The 25,644-nt window shown below is 40.8% G+C and overlaps 2 protein-coding genes across 5 annotated transcripts in view; both read left to right on the forward strand.

Moving 5' to 3' along the window:
- LOC129762150 (uncharacterized) overlaps positions 1–25,644 on the forward strand; it is a 197,988-nt gene that overhangs the window by 139,536 nt on the left and 32,808 nt on the right. Inside the window, exon 1 of one of the 3 annotated variants that reach the window (XM_055760154.1) lies at positions 19,739–19,964. The exons of the other annotated variants lie outside the window; for them this stretch is intronic. Within the exon in view, the coding sequence (XP_055616129.1) occupies positions 19,754–19,964 (211 nt within the window). The 5' untranslated portion in view covers positions 19,739–19,753. Of the gene's footprint in view, positions 1–19,738; positions 19,965–25,644 lie in introns of those variants that run through there. 3 annotated transcript variants of the gene reach the window in all.
- On the forward strand, positions 74–995 carry LOC129762152 (uncharacterized). 2 transcript variants are annotated; one of them, XR_008740554.1, is made up of 2 exons: positions 74–522; positions 595–683. XR_008740554.1 is itself a non-coding variant. In XM_055760155.1 (2 exons), exons 1-2 carry the CDS (start codon positions 237–239, stop codon positions 831–833), a joined length of 534 nt encoding a protein of 177 aa, XP_055616130.1. In that variant the 5' UTR covers positions 74–236; the 3' UTR covers positions 834–995. The 2 variants fall into 2 exon arrangements, 1 of the variants encoding a protein (XP_055616130.1); XM_055760155.1 differs by having other exon boundaries at positions 74–531; positions 595–995.

Here is a 25,644-nt window from a genome sequence, read left to right on the forward strand (position 1 = left end):
TTTTCTTAGCTGTTTCGATGCTCCGAGCCAAAATTTATTGTCATTTAGTAGTGAAAAAAAGCCGTTGAAGTACACCCTCTGTCAATCTACCTGCGAGAGAGGTAAACCGAATTAATGAAATTTAATATAAAAATATCCGCTTAGTGTTCATAAAATACCTAAAATACAAAGATCTGGCTTCTATTCAATCAGTGCTCTAATATTTTTCAAAATATTTTCCTTAGAACGTGTGAAATATGGACGTCAAAAGCTGCGCAAATTGCCCGGAGAACATGCAAGTCGGACGAAATTTGCTTGAAGCTGACTCAGAACAATCTGCAAAATTCAAAAGCCGTATTGTTTGTGTCGTCCCCGGATATAAGCAGAGATATCGCCCCGGAATTTCTTTTCATGCCTTCCCTCCGAAAACGGACAAATCGCGGTATCTAGACTGGATCCAACGACTACGGCTAAAGATAGAACCTACAAAAACCTCCCGTATTAGTAGCCTCCATTTCACCGTGTCGAACTTCTACTCTCCAAGTATGAAGTGTAATACACGCCTTGAAGCAATAATATTATAAATTTTTATTATTATTATTTTACTTTTTATAGCAACAAGCCGTGCCACTGATCGCTTAATTCTTAGGCCATCAGCAGTTCCCGACTTGAATTTGCCACAACCTCCCATCAGCGAAGCCAGGAAAAGACTTATGAGGGCAGTGCTGAACGTGCTGCAAACCGTGCCAAAGTTGGGGCAGCGATGGACCAGAGACATGATACACCAAACCTTTCAGATCTTGCCATCGATGCTGAATGTGCAGATCATCCCGAAGTCTGTGTTTCTACAGTAGAGAAAGCAGTTCAGGTAGACACTACGGATTTGGATAAACTTAAAGTCAAGCGTATCTCAGCGATCTCCTTTGGATGCGATGACGATCTTGTATCATGGACTGGACTTAAATCAAGAGAAATGCTCGAATCTATTGTCAAAGCAGTGACTCTCGTGAAGCAGTATCGTCAAAAGCCTAAATCTACAGTGAAGCTAGAAGAGGAAATACCGGATTCCTGCACAATAGACATGTTAAGAATATATTTTTTTAAATAAATAGGCCTTTACTAAAGTGTTTCTTCCCTGAAACTACCTTTTTTAAACAAGTCGTTTATTAGTAGCCTCTTGATGAGTTCAAAGTAATTCCTTAAGCACAGAGGCGAATTAATTACTTATGATTCAAAACACGTTATTGTGCATTTTGCACCAAGTTGGACTGTTTCGGCCTTTTCCATAAGTGCGAAAATACGAATAAAAGTGCGCTCTAACATCGAATCATGTTGGCGTCTTCAGCGCACTTATTCTTCGATTGATAACGAATAAGTGCGCCGAAGACAGCAAATCGATTTGATGCAAGGTCGCACTTTTATTCACATTTTCGCACTTTTGAAAAAGTGTGAAACAGTCCAACTTGGTGCAAAATGTGCAATAATAAAGAAATAAAATAAAACATACTTAAGCAAATGATACAAAACAACCATTTGAAGATTTTCGTACGAATTTTTATTGTATGGGGTTCCGAGCTTGGAGATGATGACTGGAGGCAGGACGAGAAAATACTGAAGCCTTCATCGTGAACTTCTTCAACACCAACTATTTAAAAGATGTTCAGCTTTGAATACTCTTTCGCCTTCGACGACTAAACGGCTTCCACCCGCAGCGTAATCGAACACATCCGCAAACTCCACAGCCACGTAGCAGGTTTCATTTTCTCCGACTGATGGCTCCTGATAATGCATGAAACAAGGTCACAGAAAAACACTTATAAGTTAAATTCAGCTTAAGCTACGGCAAAGTTTTTTTCACTGCATAAGGAAAACTCATTTTCCAACCGTTTGGAAGATAAATTTTGCACACAATTATTAATTTTTATTAAAATTTAGTATCCTGAAAGTTTGTTTACTTTTTCACAAGTAAAGACAGTGTCCTTTGGATGCGGTAAGAAAACGTTTTCCCCTGCAGTAAATTTATGTGATTTAACTAAATAGACGGCGCCAGTGGTTGTATGGTTAGCGTAACAGCCTCACAATCCGATCGGCCTGGGTTCAATCCCAGCTGGCGTCGTTGGGATTTTCTGAGGCGAAAAATCTCTGGTTACGTCTTCCTTCGGAGCGGAAGTAAAAGAAGTTGGCCCGGCTCATGAGTTGTTGAGTCTGATAGGTAGGAACAGGTGGAGTCGCCTCCCTGATGTCGGTGATTGGCACTAAAGTGGCGGAAATAGGCCGACGAAAAATAAGCGAAGATAAAAAAAAATAAAAAAAAAAAACTAAATAAGCATCCTAGAGGATAGTTCTTTCGATACATACTCACCATTACGAAAATTTCTGCGAAAAACGTTAAAAACGGTGCGTTTAAAAATCATATTCTTTTTGCAATTCTTTGTTGACATTCGCTTCACGCACACAAGCTGTCAAATTCAGCTTCGTAGTCGCGAATAGGAGGAAAACGGCTGCTCGGCCAGGCCGTGTGTTATCGACCGGAACAAATGGTGATCGAGAGGGAGCGATGTTTGGCGAATACGGCGGGTGGAGTAAGAATTCCCATTTGATGTTCTCCAGGTAATTTTTGACACCAATTGCAACATAGGGCCGAGTTATGTTGCTGAATCACCTTGTCGTGTCTATCGGCGTATTGCGTCCTCTCGTCCTTCAGGGCTCGGCTCATAACGGCTGATAATAGAGGACTCCGAGCTGCTCCCACCACATACACAGCATAAGCTTGAAACCATGAATAGCTTTTTATGCTTAGGATTGTCGTACCGTGTCCACCTTTCGTCACCAGTCACGCATGGATCTTCATCGAGTAACTTCTCCAATTACCATTTTTGAATCGGTGAAACCAATCTCTGCATGTTGGTTCCGACAGAGCATGCTTGCCGTAACTTCCCACAAGAATCCGATGTGTCTCAGCTGCTGTCTTCTTTTGTTTGCAGTAATGCAAAAGAATTTCTCGCAATTTTACATTTTTGAAGTGATGGAAATAATGTTGTTTTGACTTTGAGGTTTTAATAAAGTTGTTCTCAGTGTTATCCGATGTGTATGTTTGAAATGGCAAACCTATTGAGTCAAGCGATTGGGACTTATTTGTACATCCAATAATTGAAGATACCTCATTTTTATCTTGATATCGAAATTTAGTTTGGACAAGCCTGATATAAGAAGTAAAATACTGATAAATAATACAAAAAATTAACGAAATAACTTTTCAATAGAAAAATTTTATAATTCCAATACCAAAGTAATACTTGAGCACCGTTGTTTTAGCATTGAATGTGCTTAATTGAGTATTGGAATAATATTGTAGTTAGATGTGTATGAATTTTTTTTTGGTATTTTACCTCGTATCTCATGCCAATCCATACCATCTTGATGTATCGAATCATTAGAACGCTCAGCTCAGAAATATTTTTTTAGCTGCTATGTTATAACATGATACGATCTAATTGAACATTGTTCCAGAATTCTATAATAAAGCTATGAATTTTTATCATGACGATATTAATGACTTTAACATTGGATTGAGTACTCTTAACGGTGAACACCTGAGAATTCTCCAATGGAATCTACGAGGAATAAATGACTTATCAAAATTTGACAATATTAAGCTGTTTCTTGACCAATGTAATGTGTCCATAGATGTAATTGTAATTGGTGAGACATGGCTCAAAGCTGAATACTCTTCGATTTATAACATTGTTGGGTATACAGCTGTATTTTCGTGTCGAGAAGTCTCTGCTGGTGGGTTGGCTGTTTTTGTGAACAATTCAATAAGAAATAGAATTATTGACAATCAGACTGTGAATGGATTTCATTTTATACACATCGAGCTGTCTATAAATGGTCAGTTATTTGAAATACTAAGTGTATACCGTCCTCCTTCTTTTGACTTCAACAAATTTCATGACATTTTAGAAAATAAACTAAGTGCCTCAAAGTCTAGACCCCTATTCGTTGTTGGTGTTATCAATGTTCCTGTGAATCTGTCACATAATAACATTGTGTTACGGTACACTAGCCTCCTACAATCACTGGGATTCGTGTGTTCGAATACCTATGTAACACGTACAGTAAGCAATAATATTTTAGACCATGTTGTATGTAGACTTGACGATGTGCCATATCTTCGTAACGACACGGTTTTTTCAGACTTGAGTGATCATTCGTTGATAATCTCCTCATTAAAATTATATGGATGTAAAGAAAAAACTAAATTGACTAAGACTATTGTAGATCGCAGAAGTCTTAACGCCTGCTTCAAAGATTTCCTGAACACGGTTGTTTGCGGAGAGAGCGTCGAGTTGTGTTTGAGTAATCTTACGTCAACGTACAACTCAATGTTGTCCCAATGCTCCAAAACTATTTCTGTGGAGATAAAAACCAAAGGAAAAAACTGTCCTTGGATGTCTTTTGACCTTTGGAAATTGATAAAAATGAAAAACAAAATTCTGAAGAAGGTTAAGACTCGACCAAATGACTCGCACTTGAAAGAGATGTTAATACACATAACAAGCAAAGTTCTCTCTGAAAAACGTAAATGTAAAAGAGTATATTTCCAACAAGTGTTGAACTACTCAAGTCAAGCCAAAATGTGGAAAACAATTAATTGTTTACTTGGACGCTCTACCCAGAAATCAGAAATTACACTAACCCACAACGGTGCGAAAATTTCTAACGATGAGGAAGTGTGCGAAATTTTCAATAACTATTTCTCGAAAATTGGGCAGGAATTATCGAACAAAATTCCCAGAAATAACGACCACTCACCGCTTACTCATTCTCGATATGTCCAAAACTCGATCTTTCTGCACCCATCAACACCAAATGAAGTTTTAAGAATAATAAATGAACTGAACAGTAAAAAAACTTGCGGCCCTGATAACGTCCCGGCACAATTAATTAAAGAGAACTCGTCAGCTTTCGCTAGAATCTGCTCAGACATGTTCAACAGAATACTAACCACAGGTAGTTATCCTAAATGCCTCAAAGTAGCTAGAGTAGTGCCAGTCTTCAAATCTGGTGAAGCCTCGAATCCATGCAATTATCGACCAATTTCAACGCTTTCTGTATTCAACAAGATTTTTGAAAGAATGCTTGTGAACAGATTATGCGAATTCTTCGACATAAATAAAGTCTTCTACAATTTTCAATACGGTTTCAGGCGAGGTTGTAGTACGACAACAGCAGTCACTGAGCTTGTAGATGAAATTATTAATGGAATTGATCGAAAAATGATGGTTGGTGCACTCTTCCTAGACCTTAAAAAGGCTTTTGACACTATCGATCATAGTATATTATTGAAAAAACTGAACACGTACGGAATCCGAGGAATAGCCAATGATATAGTGCGAAGTTATTTAACTGATAGGCAACAATATGTAGCAGTAAATAATGCCAAAAGCACATTGTGTTCTATAAATATTGGGGTACCTCAAGGCAGCAATATTGGACCTCTGTTATTTTTGTTGTATGTGAACGATATTGGCAATCTACCTTTGAAGGGAACTGCAAAACTGTTTGCTGATGATACAGCTCTATTTTACCCAAGTCCCGACTCGGGAACTATAGTGTCACATATCGAGTATGATCTGGTTCTTCTTGGGGATTACTTTCAGTCCAATCTACTGTCACTCAACCTGACGAAGACTAAATACATGTTCTTCCATTCTCCTAGGAAGAAAATAACGATAGGTGCTGATCCATATATTTTAAATGTACCTATTAAAAAGGTGCATAGCTTCAAATACCTGGGTGTCATTTTAGACTCAACCTTGTCGTGGAGCTTCCATGTAAATTTCGTCGTAAAAAAACTCGCATCCCTTTGTGGTATCTTGAAGAGAGTATCACCTTTCCTGCCTCACAAAGCTCTGATTAACTTCTATTTTGCATGCATCCATTCTCAACTCCAATACGGGCTACTGGTTTGGGGCTATGCATGCAAAACAAGACTTAAAAAAATACAAACATTGCAGAACAGGTGTCTTAAAATAATTTATAGGCTACCGAGTTTGTACTCAACTCTAGACCTGTATCAAAATGAGACTCACAGTATCTTGCCTCTTATTGGATTGCGGGAACTTCAGTCTTTGAAACTTATACATAACATATTACACAATAACAACATACACCATAACATGACAATCCCCACCGCGAGTCATCATTACGTTACACGACAAGCACAACACTTATTACGAACTCGAGCAACATCTAGCATTGGTCAACAGCGTTTTCTTTTTAATGGACCGTCGCTATTCAACAGTTTACCTTCGCATATCAGGTCGATAACCAGTATAGACTTGTTCAGGGCAAAGCTGCGATTGCTCCTGAAGACGAAAATTAACTCTTTTTTAATATAGATATTTCAATTTTTTATGTAGACAGACTGACAGACAGACATAATTGTAGACATACAGTAGTCTGATCTTAATAATTAGTTTAATTGTGCACTCTTTTTGGATCCCTTAAAAGAATATCACTTCACTGGGATCCAACAGGTACTAATTGTTATGTATTGTACTCTTACCTCTAAGTGTTGTAGCGTCCTGTGAAAAAAAAAGGAGACCAACTCTAGGAAGCTCGAGTATGAGTTTCTTAGAGATGGGGGTGAGAGGAGGGAGAAAAAAATTAAAAAAAAAATAAGAAAAAAAAAATAAAATTAACCGATACCGGGCTGTCTGCGCCGCCGACAGAGGATACAGCGCTCTGCACTTGGCGCAAGCGGAGTACCAACTCAACTGCAATCTGCAGACAGTGGAGGAGAAGATTGCAGCTTGGAAGCAGAAGGCAGTGCATGGTGCCCACCCCCATCAACTGGACCGGCCACACGTCGACAAGGCCGCATCTAATCTGTGGCTAACGCGTGGTGAACTCTCTTCAGTAGTAGAAGCCGACATGATAGCCATCCAGGACAGGATAATGCCGACGAGAAACTGCAGGCGGTACGTCTGGCATCAAGACGTTGATGACATTTGCCGGATGTGCCATCAACCAGGTGAAAACATAGAGCACATTATGGGAGGCTGTCCCGTTTTGGCCAACGCAGCCTACACCGAGCGCCACAACAACGTGGCCCGTATTGTTCATCGACAACTGGCGCTCCAATGTGCTCTACTGGAAGACAACGTACCAAACTACCGGTACCTGCCTGCACCTGTTCTGGAAAATGACCGTTTCAAGCTGTACTGGGATCGCACTGTTCTGACCGACCTCTCGATCCACCACAACCGCCCAGATATAATGGTTTACGACAAGAGCGACCGCAAAGTCACCATCATCGATGTCGCTATTCCACTGAACCAGAATCTGGAGGAGACCCACGGTCGCAAAATCTGCAAGTACCGACCATTGGCCGTGGAGCTCAAGGAACTGTGGGGGCTAAGGGAGGTCCCAAGAATTGTTCCAGTCGTTCTCTCTGGAACTGGAATTATCCCGAAGACACTTCTGGAAGCGCTAAAGGTGTTGAACATCGAGAAGGAATTGGCCGGCATCCAAAAGTCGGTCATCCTTAGCACCTGCGCGATTGTCCGACAATTCCTCGGTCAGGACTAAAACAGCACGAGCATGCAGATACGTGCATTCCGCAGAGCCTAGTCCCCCTTTGGCATTCAGAAGCCCGGGGGCAGGTGAAAATTCTGGCTAGGTTCGCCTAGTTAAGAAGTGAGATAAGTCTGCCAAAAATTCTAATACATATCAAGACGCGGAGAAGAATATCCTAAGGTGGGCCAACTTGCTAAAACCACTCTTCAGCCATCTCGGAAGTCTACTGTGTTTTGTTTGTAAACAAAACACAATACGCTAGTGTCGGAGCTCGTTCCTGATCAGTCTGTCTCTTTCACGCTTCAAGCTAATAATTCCCCTTCTGCTTTCTTCCGTACTGTTTTCATATACCGCTCCCCTAATCAACTTAGTGACGAAACGGCCTCACCTAGTACCATAGACCCGTCTTGATACATATATCACTGAATAAATCAGTTTACGGAGACGTCAGTTTGACAGTTTTGCGTGGTTTGTTTCAGTTCCCATTCATTGCCATTTCCATATATCCCTATTCAAATGTAAACGGATAGGAACTAAACAAATCACGAAGAAACGTCAAACCGAAGGTAAGGTTAGGCATCGTTAAATTTATCCAGTTTAGTTTAGTCAAAAAATCTTTTTGAGTAATATTTTTTCAAAATATGCCAACTAATTGTCTTTAATTTGATATATCGATCATCCGAATCGGTCCAGTAGTTCGAATGTTATGAATTTTCGAAAGAAGTAATTTTTGGAAAAAAAGGCGAAAAAATGAATTTTTCAGACTACCTTAAAATGGAAATGAGCACCCTAATGAAAAAATGGATAAAAACAGGTCTGATATTTGGCGATAAAGAACAAAACTATCACTTTCCACGGAAATCTGAGAACCATTATATTGGTTTGACATGGAATGGCTGAAGAAATACTTCACGAATCTTGAAAAGAAATTCTATTTCTTACATATTGGAAAATCGCTTTAGATAAATCATAGCCGATCTTCTTAAAATAGAACGGTTTTACAGGATCCAGTTTTTTTAAGAGCATGTAACCGTTGGTTCCAAGCGCCATTTGAGCTCCACCCAAATCCGGAATACAGGAAATAATTTACTTTGAGTCCTAATTGCCGGTTACTTGTGAGTATTCAACCCTTTCACAAATGGTTTGCCTGGCAGTGGTGTAGCGAAGGTAAACAGCGCCCCCGGCAAACGATGAAAATGGCGCCCCAAAAAGTATCACTTTTTCCGATTTTTTCACTAGTTTTGAGATTGTGATATTTTGTATAAATATGAGGAAAACTACTCATTTATACTTAGCTTATTCTCTAGCCAAATCTTTGCCTTACATGTTTAGTCTTAGCGATTCTTTCTCGTTAGAATGAATTGGCAAGCCATTGAGTCGACCTTGGCTTATTTTAGAACGCAAATAATTTTCAATCATTTTAAGCTTGCTGAAACTGCGTTCGCTCATAGATGTTAGTCCGTCTCTTTTTTGAAAAGTTCAACGTTTTATTTTAAAAAGAAGAGAAGTCACAGATTATTGAAAGTACTGTACATCGCTAGCATATGGATTTCACGCTGCAAGAAGGACTGGTCTTTTGACGCAATCCAGTCATCGACCCACTTTTTGGTATCATCATAGGATACTCGTTATAAATGAAAAGTAGGGGCCAAACTTCTCACCACCCCTTCCTACCAATACAATGTTTTTTAATTCACCGTTATACTACTAATTAACTTATTATTTTACGTTTGATTGTAAAATGCGAGGTAGGTAGCGAGAATAATTTTTATTCTAAAAACTAGTTATTTTTTATGTTTTTATTTTTATTGCAAACAATTTTAGCACAACACATTAATTCTGATCGTTTTTTTTTTGTATCTGATAAAGCGCTGGAAACATAAGGTTGTATATTTTCGAAATGTTTTTCATATTTTTGCTCAAATGTGCATGTGCAAATGTGCAATTTATTTGCAAACAGGTAATAGTAATCTGTCAGAGGAGAGCGATGTTTCGTTTCGATTGTTTTCATAGTAGAAAATATTGAATTCGGGTATAAAGGGTGTGTCACATCAAATTGCATCACGGAAAAAAACGCTGTAGAAATTCGCCTAGTAGACCGATCCTTTTGAAAATTTTAGACAGTAAAATAAAAACTATTAAACAACTTTTGGCATTTTCTTTTTATTCATACTTCGAGCCCAAGCCCGTATGCTCGCACCTTCCTCTTTACCCCGTCCATAAGGTTCTGTACAACGTCAGGTTGTAGTTTTTTTTTTGAACAGAAATCCATTTTCTCTTGAAGTCCGCCTCCGATTTGACAACTTTTCGGTTTTTCCGGAGGGCCTGCTTCATAATCGCCCAATATTTCTCTATTGGGCGAAGCTCCGGCGCGTTGGGCGGGTTCATTTCCTTTGGCACGAAGGTGACCCCGTTGGATTCGTACCACTCCAACACGTCCTTTGAATAGTGGCACGAAGCGAGATCCGGCTGCGAGAAGATGGTCGGGCCCTCGTGCTGCTTCAATAGTGGTAGTAAGCGCTTCTGTAGGCACTCCTTAAGGTAAATCTGCCCGTTTACCGTGCCGGTCATCACGAAGGGGGCGCTCCGCTTTCCGCAAGAGCACATCGCTTGCCACACCATGTATTTTTTGGCAAACTTGGATAGTTTCTGCTTACGAATCTCCTTCGGAACGCTGAATTTTTCCTCTGCGGAGAAGAACAACAGGCCCGGCAGCTGACGAAAGTCCGCTTTGACGTTGGTTTCGTCGTCCATTACCAGGCAATGCGGCTTCGTCAGCATTTCGGTGTACAGCTTCCGGGCTCGCGTCTTCCCTACCATGTTTTGCCTTTCGTCGCGGTTAGGAGCCTTCTGAACCTTGTATGTACGCAGGCCCTCCCGTTGCTTGGTCCGCTGGACGAATGAACTTGACAAATTCAGCTTATTGGCGACATCCCGGACCGAACTTCTCGGATCACGTCTAAACTGCTTAACTACGCGCTTGTGATCTTTTTCACTGACGGAGCATCCATTTTTGCCGTTCTTCACCTTCCGGTCGATGGTTAGGTTCTCGAAGTATCGTTTTAGTACTCTGCTGACCGTGGATTGGACGATTCCCAGCATCTTACCGATGTCCCGATGTGACAACTCCGGATTCTCGAAATGAGTGCACAGGATTAATTCACGACGCTCTTTTTCGTTCGACGACATTTTTCCAAATTTACGAAAAATTGACAGTGAAGCATGGCCAACGTGATCTATACACTCTTATCTGATTATAAGCGAAAGCTGAAGATATAATTCCTAAAAATTAAATTTCTACAGCGTTTTTTCCGTGATGCAATTGGATGTGACACACCCTTTAAGTATATCTGATTGTTTTTTTTTTCTTTTTTATAGTGACTCTCAGCACATTTCGGCTGGTTCGTCACTTTTAATTCCATTTTTGGAAGAATGTCGGGAGTGAGAATTGAACTCGTGATCTCTGCGTGAGAGGCATGGATGTTACCACTACGCCAGATCGCCTCCAATATATCGAAAAAAGTTATCAACAACACATTTCCTCGCAACTTTTTTGCTATTGTGCTATTGGTACGAGTGAATCGTGTACGAGTGAAGGTCATTGCTGTCCGCTTTCGACCTGACCTTTTGTTAAGTGGAACGAAGGAACAAAGGAACCAGCGCTCTTGCAGCGAGCCGGATTGCGGCTGTTGAACTGATTCGGCATAACGGGATCGACATCGCGTGACTGTCGCAAACGGGATTCATCACCACGTGGCTCCGTAAGCTATTCTTGCGCTATTGTGTTGTCTCCGTAGCGCGTAGCCTCTGTCTCTCCCTGATTAGGGCAGTAGAGCGCATTATTGGAACATCTTTTATATTAAGGTACACATATTTATTATTAATATTATTATTCAATTCATTTGTTCATTGTTTAATATTATTATCAATTATTATCATATTTTTTTTGCTATTTTTTTTTGAGATTATTGTTAAAATCAATAATAAATTAAAAATAAGACAGAAATCTTTGTAAAATGGAGTATAGTGGAGGATCTCCAGAGATGGAGATCTCCGATAATGAATCTCATACAAGATCTGGGAAAAAACATAAACGAGTCCCTCATAAGGAAGATAATTCTTCTGGGGACGAATCCGCTCATCCTACCAAGCCCCCCTCTAAGAAAATTGCAAGCCTCCCTTCTCAACCCACTGTTACTTCCACTCCCCCTCTCCCATCATCGATTTCGCTTCCCCCTTCTGATGCTTCCGATCCAACCCAATCCTCGTCCTCGTCCTCATCCTCATCCTCGTCCTCGTCCTCGTCTTCCCCCTCTGTTGTCTCCGCTCCACGTGTCAGAGTTTATCCAGAAGATGCACCTGGAACTGGCCCGTGGGTTGTTTTCCTCCGGCCAAAACCGAAAGGAAAAAACCTTAACGTGATTCAGATCATGAAAGATCTGGCCAGATACACTTCTGTATCTGAAATTCGCAGGGTTAGACCGAACAAATTGCGAGTTGTCGTGAATGACCGGAAACACGCAAACGAGATTGTTGCTGATCAACATTTCACTCTCGAATATCGAACATTTATACCCTCCCATAACGTAGAAATTGAGGGGGTGATAACTGAAACGGGTCTGACGAGCGAACAAATAAAAGCAGAAGGAAAAGGCAAGTTCAAGAAGCTCCCCTCAATGGAAGTGAAAATCTTGGACTGTCGCCAACTCGGGAAAATTTCCCATGATGGGGACCAAACTAAATTTACGCCGTCCGACTCGTTTCGAGTTACCTTTGCTGGTGCCGCCCTCCCTGACTACGTTATGGTGGACAAATTGAGACTACCTGTGCGACTCTTCGTGCCAAAGCCCATGACTTGCAACAAATGCAAGTCAGTTGGTCACACTTCGGATTATTGTGCCAACAAGGAGCGTTGTGCCACTTGCGGAGAGCAACATGAGGGGAAATCCTGCAGTGCGACTGAGCATAAATGTCCATATTGCGGGGGATCCCCACACGAGCTCTCAGTTTGTGAAAATTACAAGAGTCGCTGGGAGAAACAGAAGCGCTCTTTAAAGGAACGCTCGAAGCGCACATTTGCGGAAATTTTGAAGGGCGCTTCGCCACTGACCCAACAACAACAACAACCAATCTCAACACACAATACCTTTTCCACGTTGCCAGTTGATGAAATGGAAGCGGACACAGCTAGCGGGGGCACACCGTTTATTTTCAAAGGGAATCCCCGGCGCAAAAATGTGACCACTCCCAAAGTTCAAGAACAAGGCCTCACGGTTATATCCTCTGTTAGCTTGCCTAAAAAATCGAGTGCAGCGGACAAGCAAAACCAGGTTCCTCCTGGCTTCCGTGGGAATATTTCTATTATCTTCGAACGACCCAGCACTCGAGGGGACATCAAAAACCCCAACTGTCCCTATTTTTCCGTCCAGTTCAACTTCCCAATCGGGATTTATAAAGTTGTCTGACCTTTTGGATCAAATCTTCAAGTGTTTTAATGTTTCCGACTCCATCAGAACCATTGTCAATGATTCCAGTATTAAAGACAATTTTGCAACAATTGATGCAAACATGGCCCCTCCTTGCAATGATTATCTCTCTTGATGTCTAATTCAAATAGAGAGGTCGGAGATATCACTGTTTTACAGTGGAATTGTCGTAGTCTTATCCCTAAATTGGATACATTCAAATTTTTAATTCATAACTTCAATTGTGATGTTTTTGCTCTGTCCGAAACTTGGCTTTCTTCGCAAGATGATATCTCTTTCCACGATTTTAATATTATACGCTTGGACCGTGATGATAGATACGGAGGGGTGCTTTTGGGGATCAATAAGTGCCACTCATTTTTTAGAATTGACCTTCCACCTATTGGAGGGATCGAAGCTGTTGCTTGTCATGCAAACATCAGAGGCAAAGACCTCTGTATTGTCAGCTTGTATTGGCCTCCGAGAGCTGCGGTTAGCCGCAAACAACTTGATGACATGTGCTCACTCCTTCCTGAGCCACGATTGATCTTGGGAGACTTCAACTCTCACGGAACTGCCTGGGGGGAACAGTACGACGACAATCGTTCATTGTTGATATATGACCTTTGTAACAGCTTCAATATGACCGTTTTGAACACTGGGGAAACAACACGTGTACCTAAACCTCCTGCTAACCCAAGTGCTCTTGACCTCTCGCTTTGCTCGAATTCACTATCGTTAGATTGCAAGTGGAATGTAATCCAGGACCCCAACGGTAGTGATCACTTGCCAATAAAAATTTCCATCACCATTGGGTCGAATTCTTCTGAATCTATAAACATGGCATATGACCTCACAAGACACATTGACTGGAAAAAATATGCGGACGCGATTGCTCTAGCCATCAATTCCAGAGATGGTTTACCTCCATTGGAGGAGTATAACTTCCTTTCTCGTTTGATCTATGACAGCGCGGTTCGCGCTCAAACGAAACCCATCCCAGGTTCCACCATTTCCCGAAGGCCTCCCAATCTATGGTGGGATAGCCAATGTTCCAAGCTTTATGTAGAAAAATCGAATGCATTTAAAGCTTTTCGGAAACGTGGAACCCCTGAAAATTTTCAAACGTATTTAGCCCTTGAAGATCAATTTAAAAACTTAATCAAAGGGAAAAAACGTGCTTATTGGCGAAATTTCGTGGGAGGTTTGTCACGAGAAACGTCAATGAAAAAATTATGGAAAGTGGCTCGAAACATGAGAAGTCGCTCTTCAACGAATGAAAGCGAAGAATATTCACATCGATGGATTTTGAATTTTGCACGGAAGGTTTGTCCTGATTCCGCTCCTGTGCGAAAAATTGTTCGAGATATACCACAAGATAGGTGCGATCTTGATTCCGAGTTTTCGATGGTAGAATTCTCTCTTGCTCTCCTTTCATGTAACAATTCTGCTCCGGGATCGGATAGAATTAAGTTCAACTTGCTGAAAAATCTCCCTGATGTGGCGAAACATCGCTTGTTGAATTTATTCAATCGGTTTCTGGAGAATAATATTGTTCCAGATGATTGGAGACAAGTACGAGTTATAGCTATTCAAAAACCCGGAAAACCCGCGTCCGACTTCAATTCGTACCGCCCAATAGCAATGCTGTCTAGTATACGGAAATTGTTGGAGAAAATCATCTTGTTTCGCCTTGATCGATGGGTTGAAACGAATGGCATACTCTCAGATACACAATATGGGTTCCGTAGGGGCAAGGGGACGAATGATTGTCTTGCGTTGCTTTCTTCAGAAATTCAAATGGCTTACGCCGAAAAAAAACAAATGGCCAGTATTCTTGGACATAAAGGGGGCCTTTGATTCTGTTTCAATAGAGGTTTTGTCAGACAAATTACACTCTCGGGGTCTGCCGCCTCTATTGAATAATATGTTATATAACTTGCTTTGTGAGAAACATTTGAACTTTTCTCACGGAGATTCGGCAGTAAGTCGGGTCTCTTACATGGGCCTCCCCCAGGGCTCATGTTTAAGCCCCCTTTTGTACAACTTCTATGTAAGCGACATCGACAATTGCCTTACACAAAATTGCAGCCTAAGACAACTTGCAGATGATGGAGTGGTGTCTGTCGTAGGATCAAACGAATCCGACCTGCAAGGACCCTTACAAGATACTTTGAACAATTTTTCAACCTGGGCCATTGGGCTAGGGATCGAATTCTCCACGGAGAAAACAGAGATGGTGGTTTTTTCTAGGAAGCATAGACCAGCAAAACCAAAGCTTCAACTTTTGGGTAAACCGATCACTCATGCTATGTCATTCAAGTATCTTGGGGTCTGGTTCGACTCCAAATGTACTTGGGGGGCCCATATTAGGTATCTGAGTAAAAAATGTCAACAAAGAATAAACTTTCTCCGTACTATTACCGGCACCTGGTGGGGAGCCCATCCCGAAGATCTTATAATGTTGTATCGAACAACTATTCTCTCAGTGATGGAGTATGGCAGTTTCTGTTTTCAATCAGCTGCCAAAACACACCTCATTAAACTCGAGCGAATTCAGTATCTTTGTCTCCGTATCGCGTTGGGATATATGCCCTCAACGCATACCATGAGTCTCGAGGTTTTGGCAGGCCTACTCCCACTAAAAGATCGCTTCAATTTATTATCTCTTCGGTTCTTCATCCGGTGTAAGGTTATGAACACATTGGTGATCGGAAATTTTGAGCAGCTGACCGAGCTAAATTTTCACTCCGGATTCATGAGTTCATATCATGAATTCATCTCCATGCAGGTTGATCCTTCTTCGTATATTCCCAACCGTGTTTGTTTCCCTGACTACATCAATTCCTCTGTGAATTTTGATCTGTCCATGAAGCAAGATATCCATGGATATTCAGATTACCAACGATCGAGGATCGCTCCAACGATCTTCGATGAAAAGTATGAGGGTATCAATTGCGATAATATGTACTTTACTGATGGGTCCACTATAAACGAGTCCACAGGATTTGGAGTGTTCAACGAATTTTTTAGCACCTCACACAGTCTTCAGAATCCTTGCTCAGTGTATATTGCTGAATTGGCAGCAATTCATTGGGCGCTGGACAGCGTCGCCTCACGACCTGTTGAACACTATTACATTGTAACGGATAGTCTTAGCTCTGTCGAAGCTATCCGTTCAGTGAGGCCGGAAAAGCACTCGCCGTACTTCCTTGAGAGAATACGAAAAATTTTGAGTGCTTTATCCAGACGCTGTTATGTCATTACCTTTGTCTGGGTCCCTTCACATTGCTCAATTCCGGGTAATGAGAGGGCTGACTCATTGGCAAAGGTAGGTGCAATTGAAGGCGATATTTATCAGCGTCAAATCGCCTTCAATGAATTTTATTCTTTAGTCCGCAAAAATACCATCGCAACGCAAGTGGAATGAAGATGAATTGGGCCGGTGGTTTCACTCGATTATCCCAAAGGTTAGCCTCAAACCGTGGTTCAAAAGTCTGGACTTGAGTCGGGACTTTATTCGCACCTTCTCCCGACTCATGTCCAATCACTGTTCGTTAGATGCACTACTCTTCCGTTTCAATCTTGCCAGCAGCAATCTCTGCGTTTGTGGCCAAGGTTATCACGACATCGAGCACGTTGTTTGGTCGTGCGAGGTGTATCTGGTCGCCAGATCGAATTTAGAAAACTCCCTTCGGGCCCGAGGAAGACAGCCCAATGTGCCGGTGAGAGATGTGTTGGCTCGGTTAGACCTTGATTACATGTCCCATATATATGTTTTCCTTAAAGCTATAGATCTTCGTGTGTGATTGTCCCTACATCCTTATACCCTCCTTTCCTTCCTTTGCGGATAATTCGTCCCCTTGCTATAAATAGTAGAATAAGTTGAAATGTAAATACACTATAGATATACGAATAGATTTATGAAATGAGTGTTCATCAACATTGTTACAATTTCCTTATATCCCATCCTTCTCCTAAAAATATGTCACCCTCCTAAACTCGAGTACACCGCGAGTAATCGGTTTTCCACCTTACTAACCATAGATGTAAGAAAATTGTTTATATATATATATATATATATATATATATATATATATATATATATATATATATATATATATATATATATATATAGTTTTAAAATTATATTTAAGAATTCGGCTCCTTTAAACTTAAGTAACTGAGCCTGTAAAAATAATCGAATTAATAAAAAAAAAAACATTTCCTCGCAAAGTAAATTCCAATAAGTACAGTAAATATATTTTTGAAATTAATATTTTGAAAATCAAGAGCTTCATCTCTCTTGATTTTAAAAATATATCGCCATGAAAAATGAAGATTTCATTTTCAATCTATGCTTTTTAATTTCATTGAAATTTCTTCTATGTTGATTCCATCATTGAATGGAAATGACATGAATTATATTATGAATTATATTATTTTTGAAATATTATCAAACCTTCTGTCGAACTCATTTCGTAACAAAGAAATTTAATATGCATAACGATCGTATTCATGTGTTTTAATCTGCTGATTTAGTCGCAATATTTTCGAATGCTTTAAATCTCGTCTCCTAAATTGGTCGGGGTTCTGCCAAAAAGAACCAAGCGCCAAAAACATTATTTTGGGATATTTCAATTTGAAGTTTTGGCTCCCACTAATTGACTGTGTCGGATCAAATCTAATTTTACCGTTCACGTGTTATAAACAGGATATCAAACATAATACTCCCTTTCATGCTGCACGCACATCGTCGTCAATTTCTGATTCAGAACCTTTAGAAATATGAAAAAAACAAAATTATGTTGCTGTTTGACACGCAAAACTTCGTTCTCTTTGTTAGTTATTAACATAATATCATTACACAACACATTAGAGTTTTGTAACGGCTCTTGACTAATTTCATGAATGGTATATACATTGACTCACTTTTGCTGTTTTCGACAAAATAATATCTTGATAATTGGAATAACAAATGATTGAGGAATGCATTACACTTAGTTCGTTGTGGTTGAACACAATTTTGAAAAATGCAGATCAGCGCATCTACACATTCATGGCAGCTCTTAGGCTGTCTTACTTACCTGATCCCGACGGCATCTGATTCCAGGAGCTGTCCGAGACAGAAAAATCTGTTAAAGATTCGGATCTGCCTTTTTGAAGAAAACGATTACGCCCGATGCCATATCATGGGTTTATGGTCGCTTTGGTTGAATGCAATTTCGTTTTTTTTTACAGTCTGCTACTGCTCTGTTGTCAATTGTCCGAATTGATGTTTCAAATTTAATTCAAGGTATTTACCAGCAATCGGCTAAGGAACAAGCGACCCTGAGTGCCCTATCCCAAATCCTCAGAGTTGCAAGCAATATTCCAGTTTTTGAAAAATAAAATATTGGCAACCATGCCCGGAACAAACTGAATGTCAAAACATTATGGAGCCGACCGCTAGGGGCGCTGCTGTAGAATGTAGAACATATGCTTTCAAACCTTTCAAACCAAAAGTATCCAGGTAAATATTCATGAGATCAGTTTACATGCTATTCGTTTTTCTCTATGTCTTTTAACGGAAAACTATTCCAGGAGGTGATTTACCACAAATAAACCATTTCCGTGCCATTTTCTACCGTATCATCGTTACACTCTTTGGAGAAAATTGAAAGAAAATGGGATTTACGCTTGCTCGATTCGCTTCCAATAAAAAACTCGAAAGTAGAAGTGAAAAATCAAAAGTTTCACGTCTAAATCGGTTACCTTTGCACTTGTTCTAGATTTTACCGGTGGCCTGTTAAAGACGCCCACAAACACAGCTGAGGAGAGCTCTTTTATCTTTTCTCCTCGCGCGTTCGTTCCAGCATCTCAAGCAGACTCAATCTCCTTCGGAGCTTCGGAACGACACCAAGAACAAAGCGAATTTTTGAACAAAGATTCTAAAGAAATCGGCAACGAGAAGAAAAAACGTAAAAAAAATGAAAAATGCATGCTGCATAAATGGAACACATAACTTATTTTTACGACACGAAAGACAATTTCGAACGGAGTGAATAACCGTTTACAATGGAGAGAGGACTTTATCCTCAGCCAGCAAAATGTGTGGCGCGGAAGGGAGGGGTTTAAAATTCATCTCAAAGTTTTACCAAGATGGAGTAACTTTTATTCGTTCCACTTTTTTTTCTACCTCGAATCCATTATGGCAGACCACGTCGTTCGTTTTGACAGTCTCCGCTTTCGGTAAGACGCATTTATAATTTATTCATAATGCAAAATTTCGTAATCAACATGCATGCATCAACTGTATGTGCATTCACCGCCAGCATCGAAACATGGACGCAAGCAGGGCTGCGTGAAAATTGGTGCACGCATTTTTTTTTTTTTGTTCGCCAATTATTTCAGCTTTCGAGCGGACTGACACATGACCGAGCGCGGGGTTTATGTTGCGCTGGTGGTTACACAACAACCCCACGGTTGACCACCGTGATTTTGACTCACCACTCCGCGCCACGACCACTGATTTCGTAACACAAAATCAAAGCTCTGACGGCTCCGACTGAATGGCAAGTGGCAAACGCTGGAGAAACCTGTTCAGAGACTGGTGATGTATTATGAATCACTCCACAAGCACTTTTCCAGTTTCCACAACCGAACATCAAGCGAGCGCTTCTTCGTCGTCATAAGGCCGACTCAAAAGTGGTGTTGATTGTTTGTCGATGTCAAGTTAATTTGCTATGCAAATTGAATACAACGCTTCGGCAGGGGAAGTGTCATACGCTCAGGCGCGAATCATTCCACGCGAGACGATGGGAACAATTCAAGGAAAAGCTGCTACGGGATTCGTCGTCATCGTCGTCGTGTGCGCTCAGTTTTGTTCAATTCCTCCAACTTCGGAGCGGAAAACCGGTTTGTCGTGTTTGAGTTGTGTCGAAAATTACCAGGCAAGTGAGTGAGAAAAGCGAATCACATTTATCACATTTCCATTACCTAAACGGCTTCAAATTTTCGCATACTCGCTCGACGAAACGCGTTTATCCACGAAAGCACTAATGCAAATTGCGATCCGCAGCTCTGAAGCCGGAGCACTCTCGAGAAAGCGAAAGTTTAAACCACCACCATTTAGTCGAGTTTATGAGGTGTATTTCGATTTCGTCGACGGGAAGGGGCTAGGCGCTCAGATAACCTGCTAAATGTTTGCCAATTCAGTTTTCAATGATCTAGCCATTTATGATGGATTTGAAGTCTTTTTTTTTTATCTGTATTATAGTGACTTTCAACTCATTTGGCTGGTTCGTCACTTCTACTTCCATTTTTGGAAGAATGTCGGGAGTGAGAATTGAACTCGTGACCTTGAGCGTGAGAGGCATGAATGTTACCACTACGCCAGATCGCCTCCACAGGATTTGAAGTCGCGACAGGCGTGTTTTGGTTGGATTGTGTGCTTTATGGTTGGTGAGCAAAACGTGACGTGACGTTGATAAAGCAATGCATTTCGGTCGATTAGAGGTGGGTAGCTCCTGCGGTCAGTAGCTCCATTAAATTATCGCAAAATGTGAACTAACGTAGTTTTGTGCCACTTGTCGGGTACCTATGAATGCACGCAACGCATCTAGTTATCAACATGTTCTGCCAAGTATGCGAAAAATTGCAACCATCAACCGTTGCGAACCTTATGGTGGTGCAACATTATCGTCATACATGGTGGCGTGCGTGATCAAACAACTCAAACAAGAATTTGGCAGTAGCTGATGTTTTTTTGTTGGGATTTTAAAGTATTTTTCTCAATTTTGTTGTGATATTTTTGTTTGACTAGCGGCCCAGTACCATGTTTAAATAAGTTTCCCGCAAAGTCATTGGAATAGCTTTGCTGTTGCACTCGAACAGAATCTCGCCACTTTTTTTTCTTTTCTTTTCTTTAATGTTTCATTTTCAGTCCAAATGTCTCTATGTCTCATTTGTTCTACTCTTTCTTTGCTATCAATTATTGCTCTTTCAACTTTGACTTCAACTGTTAGCTCTCTACTCTTCATTTCCTACTCTCTACTTTATACTTTATTCTCTCTTTTCTCTACTCTCTTTTACTACTCTTCATTTTAAAATCTCTACTCTCTTCCCTCTGCTTTCTGCTCTCCACTCTCTCTCTATTCTACTCTCTATTCTACTCTCTATTCTACTCTCTATTCTACTCTCTATTCTCTACTCTCTACTCTCTACCAGTATTGCCAGACACATACAGATTCATCTGAAATGGTACAGATTTTTTTGTTATGTTTAGTACAGATTCTGTACGGTACTGAGTACAGATTTTTGTCAAAAGGTACAGATTGGTACAATTTTTTTTCTACGTGTGAAAATTCTTACATTTGAACAAAGCAACATCAAGGTACATGATGACTTTTACGCCGCAGTGTCGCTTGGTGCTGCTGATCATAAAAAGCATTTACAATGCAATGATTGATCAGTTCCATAAGGACGGAATTCTTAACAAGGTCCGTCTGACAGGATTCGCGTCGGACGGTGCGACGTATGTTTTGCCCCAGATCAATAGATTGAATCGTTTGTACCAGGCTAAAAAACCTGAATTCACAATGCTACATGAAGAGCTGAAAGATTTTTATTTGATCATTCTCACTAATATCTGCGAGGAATCATACGTTGTTTCAATGGCCAATTCTATAAAATATGAAGATCATTTGCAAAGTGGCAAGAATTTTCAGGTCGGAATAGCAGCAGAAGAAATTATCAGCTCAGTATCAGAAAATGATACGATGGACGCTATTTTGAGATCAAAAGATTTGATCAATTTTTATAAAAACTATATATTAGGCTGTCAAAAAAGTCCTGCGGTATTTTTTTTTAATTTTCATTTGTTCATAAAATTAGTTACAATCATCTGTTTTAAGTCAAATATGCGCCGTTTTGTTCGATGACTTGTTCCCAACGAGATGCCAACTTCATAATACCCCTGTTATAGAAGCTCGCTTCCTTATTGGCAAAAAACTCGGATAGCCAATTTTCACAGGCCTCTTTTGTGGCTAACTTCTGACTACCTAGCTCGTTCGCCATGGACAAAAACAGGTGGTAATCACTTGGTGCAAGGTCCGGACTATACGGCGGATGCAAAATAACCTCCCATCCGAGCTCCCGGAGCTTCTGGCGCGTCACCAAAGAAGTGTGTGGCCTGGCGTTGTCCTGATGGAAGACAATGCGGCCTCTGCTTATCAAAGATGGCCTCTTCTTCATGAGTGCTACCTTCAAGCGGTCCAGTTGTTGGCAGTACAGGTCCGAATTGAGCGTTTGGCCATAGGGAAGCAGCTCACCATAGGGCCACAGGGAAGCAGGCCACCGTCAGAGCCGCTTCAGCGGGCTTCGACCACGACCGTTTGCGCTTCACGTTGTCGTAATTGACCCACTTTTCATCGCCAGTCACCATCCGCTTCAGAAACGGGTCGATTTTGTTGCGATTCAGCAGCGATTCACATGCGTCGATACGGTCAAAGATGTTTTTTGCGTCAACGTGTGTGGCACCCATACATCGAGCTTCTTTGTGAATCCAAGCTTCTTCAAATGGTTTATAACGGTTTGATGATTTATCCCCAGCTCTTGGCCGATGCTACGGCTGCTACTATGCCGGTCTTTCTCGGCTAATTCAGCGATTTTGTCGCAATTTTCGACGACAGGCCTTCCGGAGCGTGGCGCATCTTCGACGACCTCTACACCAGAACGAAAACGTTGAAACCATCGTTGTGCGGTGGAAATGGAAACTGTATCGGGTCCATAAACTGCACAAATTTTATTGGCAGCTTGAGATGCATTTTTGCCTTTGTCATAGTAGTACTGTAAAATATGTCGGATTTTCTCTTTATTTTGCTCCATATTTGCGACACTATAACTCACGAACGACTTAACCAAACAAAACACTGTCAAGGACTATATTATAGCGCGCAAAAATACCTTTCCAACAAGCTATAGTATGGCTCGTAATGTAAATGTAAATGTAGTATTTGTAACGAATGAATGAGTATTTTTTTCATGCTAATAAATTAGTTTTTTCTCTACAACAAATACTTTCGATGGTACAGATTTTTGGTACATATTTTTAGAAAAAAAGTACAGATGAGAAAGATTTTTAACCCCTCTGGTACAGATTAAAATGCGACAACACTGCTCTCTACTCTTAATTCTCTACTCTCTACTCTCTACCCTCTACTCTCTACTCTTAATTCTCTACTCTCTACTCTCTACTCTCTACTCTCTACTCTCTACTCTCTACTCTCTACTCTCTACTCTCTATTCTCTACTCTTTACTCTCTGCTCTATACTCCCTCCTCTCTTCGTTTTCTACTACACCCATACCTCGCTTCATGGCTTAGATGCGTTCCACGAAACTTGGCCGCAAAGAGAAAAGCAGTATAAGGAATCAATTATTCTAATACAAATTCATATAAATTCAATCGGATCGGTTCTAAATACGGACAATATGTATAATGGTTTATCATTCAAAACACATATTATCTTTTTATTTTATTTGTACATAAATAACAGACTCCAAAAACCAATAATAATCTATAAACAAAAATGAAACAACTTTATGTTCCATGAATTATGTATTAATATCGACATCGAAAAATTTTTTTTTCCCGTTATAGCGAAACATTTTAGGCCATAATTCGAAAACGTGCCTTAATTGGAAAGGGCCGTTAAGGCGAAATGCCGTATAAAGTCTTCATCTAAGAAGGGATTAAGCTCCAACGATTACGTAATAGAGTTCAAACCGTTCTTTGGTCTTTACATATAGTTAATCTTTTTCAATCCAATACATGTTCTTGACCGAAAAGTGTTTTAAATGGTGCGCTTCATTTTTACATTTACCAATCTCACAATAAATAAATGCGCTAAAAAGATTTGTGTCCAATAGCGCGGTGTAAATAATCAAAGAGAATGTAAACAGAAACGGAGAAAAATTCATTTCCTTTGGCACGAAGGTGACCCCGTTGGCTTCGTACCACTCCAACACGTCCTTTGAATAGTGGCACGAAGCGAGATCCGGCTGCGAGAAGATGGTCGGGCCCTCGTGCTGCTTCAATAGTGGTAGTAAGCGCTTCTGTAGGCACTCCTTAAGGTAAACCTGCCCGTTTACCGTGCCGGTCATCACGAAGGGGGCGCTCCGCTTTCCGCAAGAGCAGATCGCTTGCCACACCATGTACTTTTTGGCAAACTTGGAAAGTTTCTGCTTGCGAATCTCCTCCGGAACGCTGAATTTGTCCTCTGCGGAGAAGAACAACAGGCCCGGCAGCTGACGAAAGTCCGCTTTGACGTTGGTTTCGTCGTCCATTACCAGGCAATGCGGTTTCGTCAGCATTTCGGTGTACAGCTTCCGGGCTCGCGTCTTCCCCACCATGTTTTGCCTTTCGTCGCGGTTAGGAGCCTTCTGAACTGAATGTACGCAGGCCCTCCCGCTGCTTGGTCCGCTGGACGAATGAACTTGACAAATTCAGCTTATTGGCGACCTCCCGGACCGAACTTCTCGGATCACGTCTAAACTGCTTAACTACGCGCTTGTGATCTTTTTCACTGACGGAGCATCCATTTTTGCCGTTCTTCACCTTCCGGTCGATGGTTAGGTTCTCGAAGTATCGTTTTAGTACTCTGCTGACCGATGTCCCGATGTGACAACTCCGGATTCTCGAAATGAGTGCGCAGGATTAATTCACGACGCTCTTTTTCGTTCGACGACATTTTTCCCAATTTACGAAAAATTGACAGTGAAGCATGGCCAACGTGATCTATACACTCTTATCTGATTATAAGCGAAAGCTGAAGATATAATTCCTAAAAATTAAATTTCTACAGCGTTTTTTCCGTGATGCAATTTGATGTGACACACCCTTTATGTTCTATTATGATTAGGGATATTACACGTTCCTTCTTGGACAACCTCCCAAAGTTCGGTCATATTTTTTGTTTTTTTTTAAGAATGATATGTTCCTCAACGTCGTTCTATGAGTTCTCAATGGGATTGAGATCAGGACTTTGAGGTGACCAAGCTGAAACATCAATATGCTTATCCAAAAGCTATTGCTTCACAAGTTTGGAAGTATGCTTTCGATCATTGTCGTGCATGAAAATCCATCTCAAGGTTGTCCTCAGCGTATGGTTCCATATGCTGCTGGAGAATACGTTTGTAGAGATTTTGATCCATTCTATCATCAATCTTCGCAATAGGGCCTACGCCATGCCAAGAGAACGCTGCCCACACCATCCATGCTTCACAGTTCTAACGGTGTATTTAGAATTAAATTTTTGCTTAGGTGGACGCCACACGTAACGTTTTCCATCAGATTCAAATCTGTTGAATTTAGATTCGCCAAAATGTAGCCGGTTTGTTCTGATGTTTTTTGCAACTGAGCAACAGAACCTCGCTGACCACTATCATTCAGTCTCTTTCTGATTGTTCCGCTACTTAGTATAATATCATAATTCATGGCGATCCTGTCACAAATTTCCGCGGAAGTAATAGACGAACTTCAAGCCAACTCGTCTTAGGAGTTGGCAGCACCATCTCAGATAGCAGTGAAACGTTATGGGTGTAAAGACATGGGTCATTTAAGTAACTTTGCATACT

This window comes from Toxorhynchites rutilus, chromosome 1 (assembly GCF_029784135.1).
Source record: "Toxorhynchites rutilus septentrionalis strain SRP chromosome 1, ASM2978413v1, whole genome shotgun sequence".
Classification (NCBI taxonomy): Eukaryota; Metazoa; Arthropoda; class Insecta; order Diptera; family Culicidae; genus Toxorhynchites; species Toxorhynchites rutilus.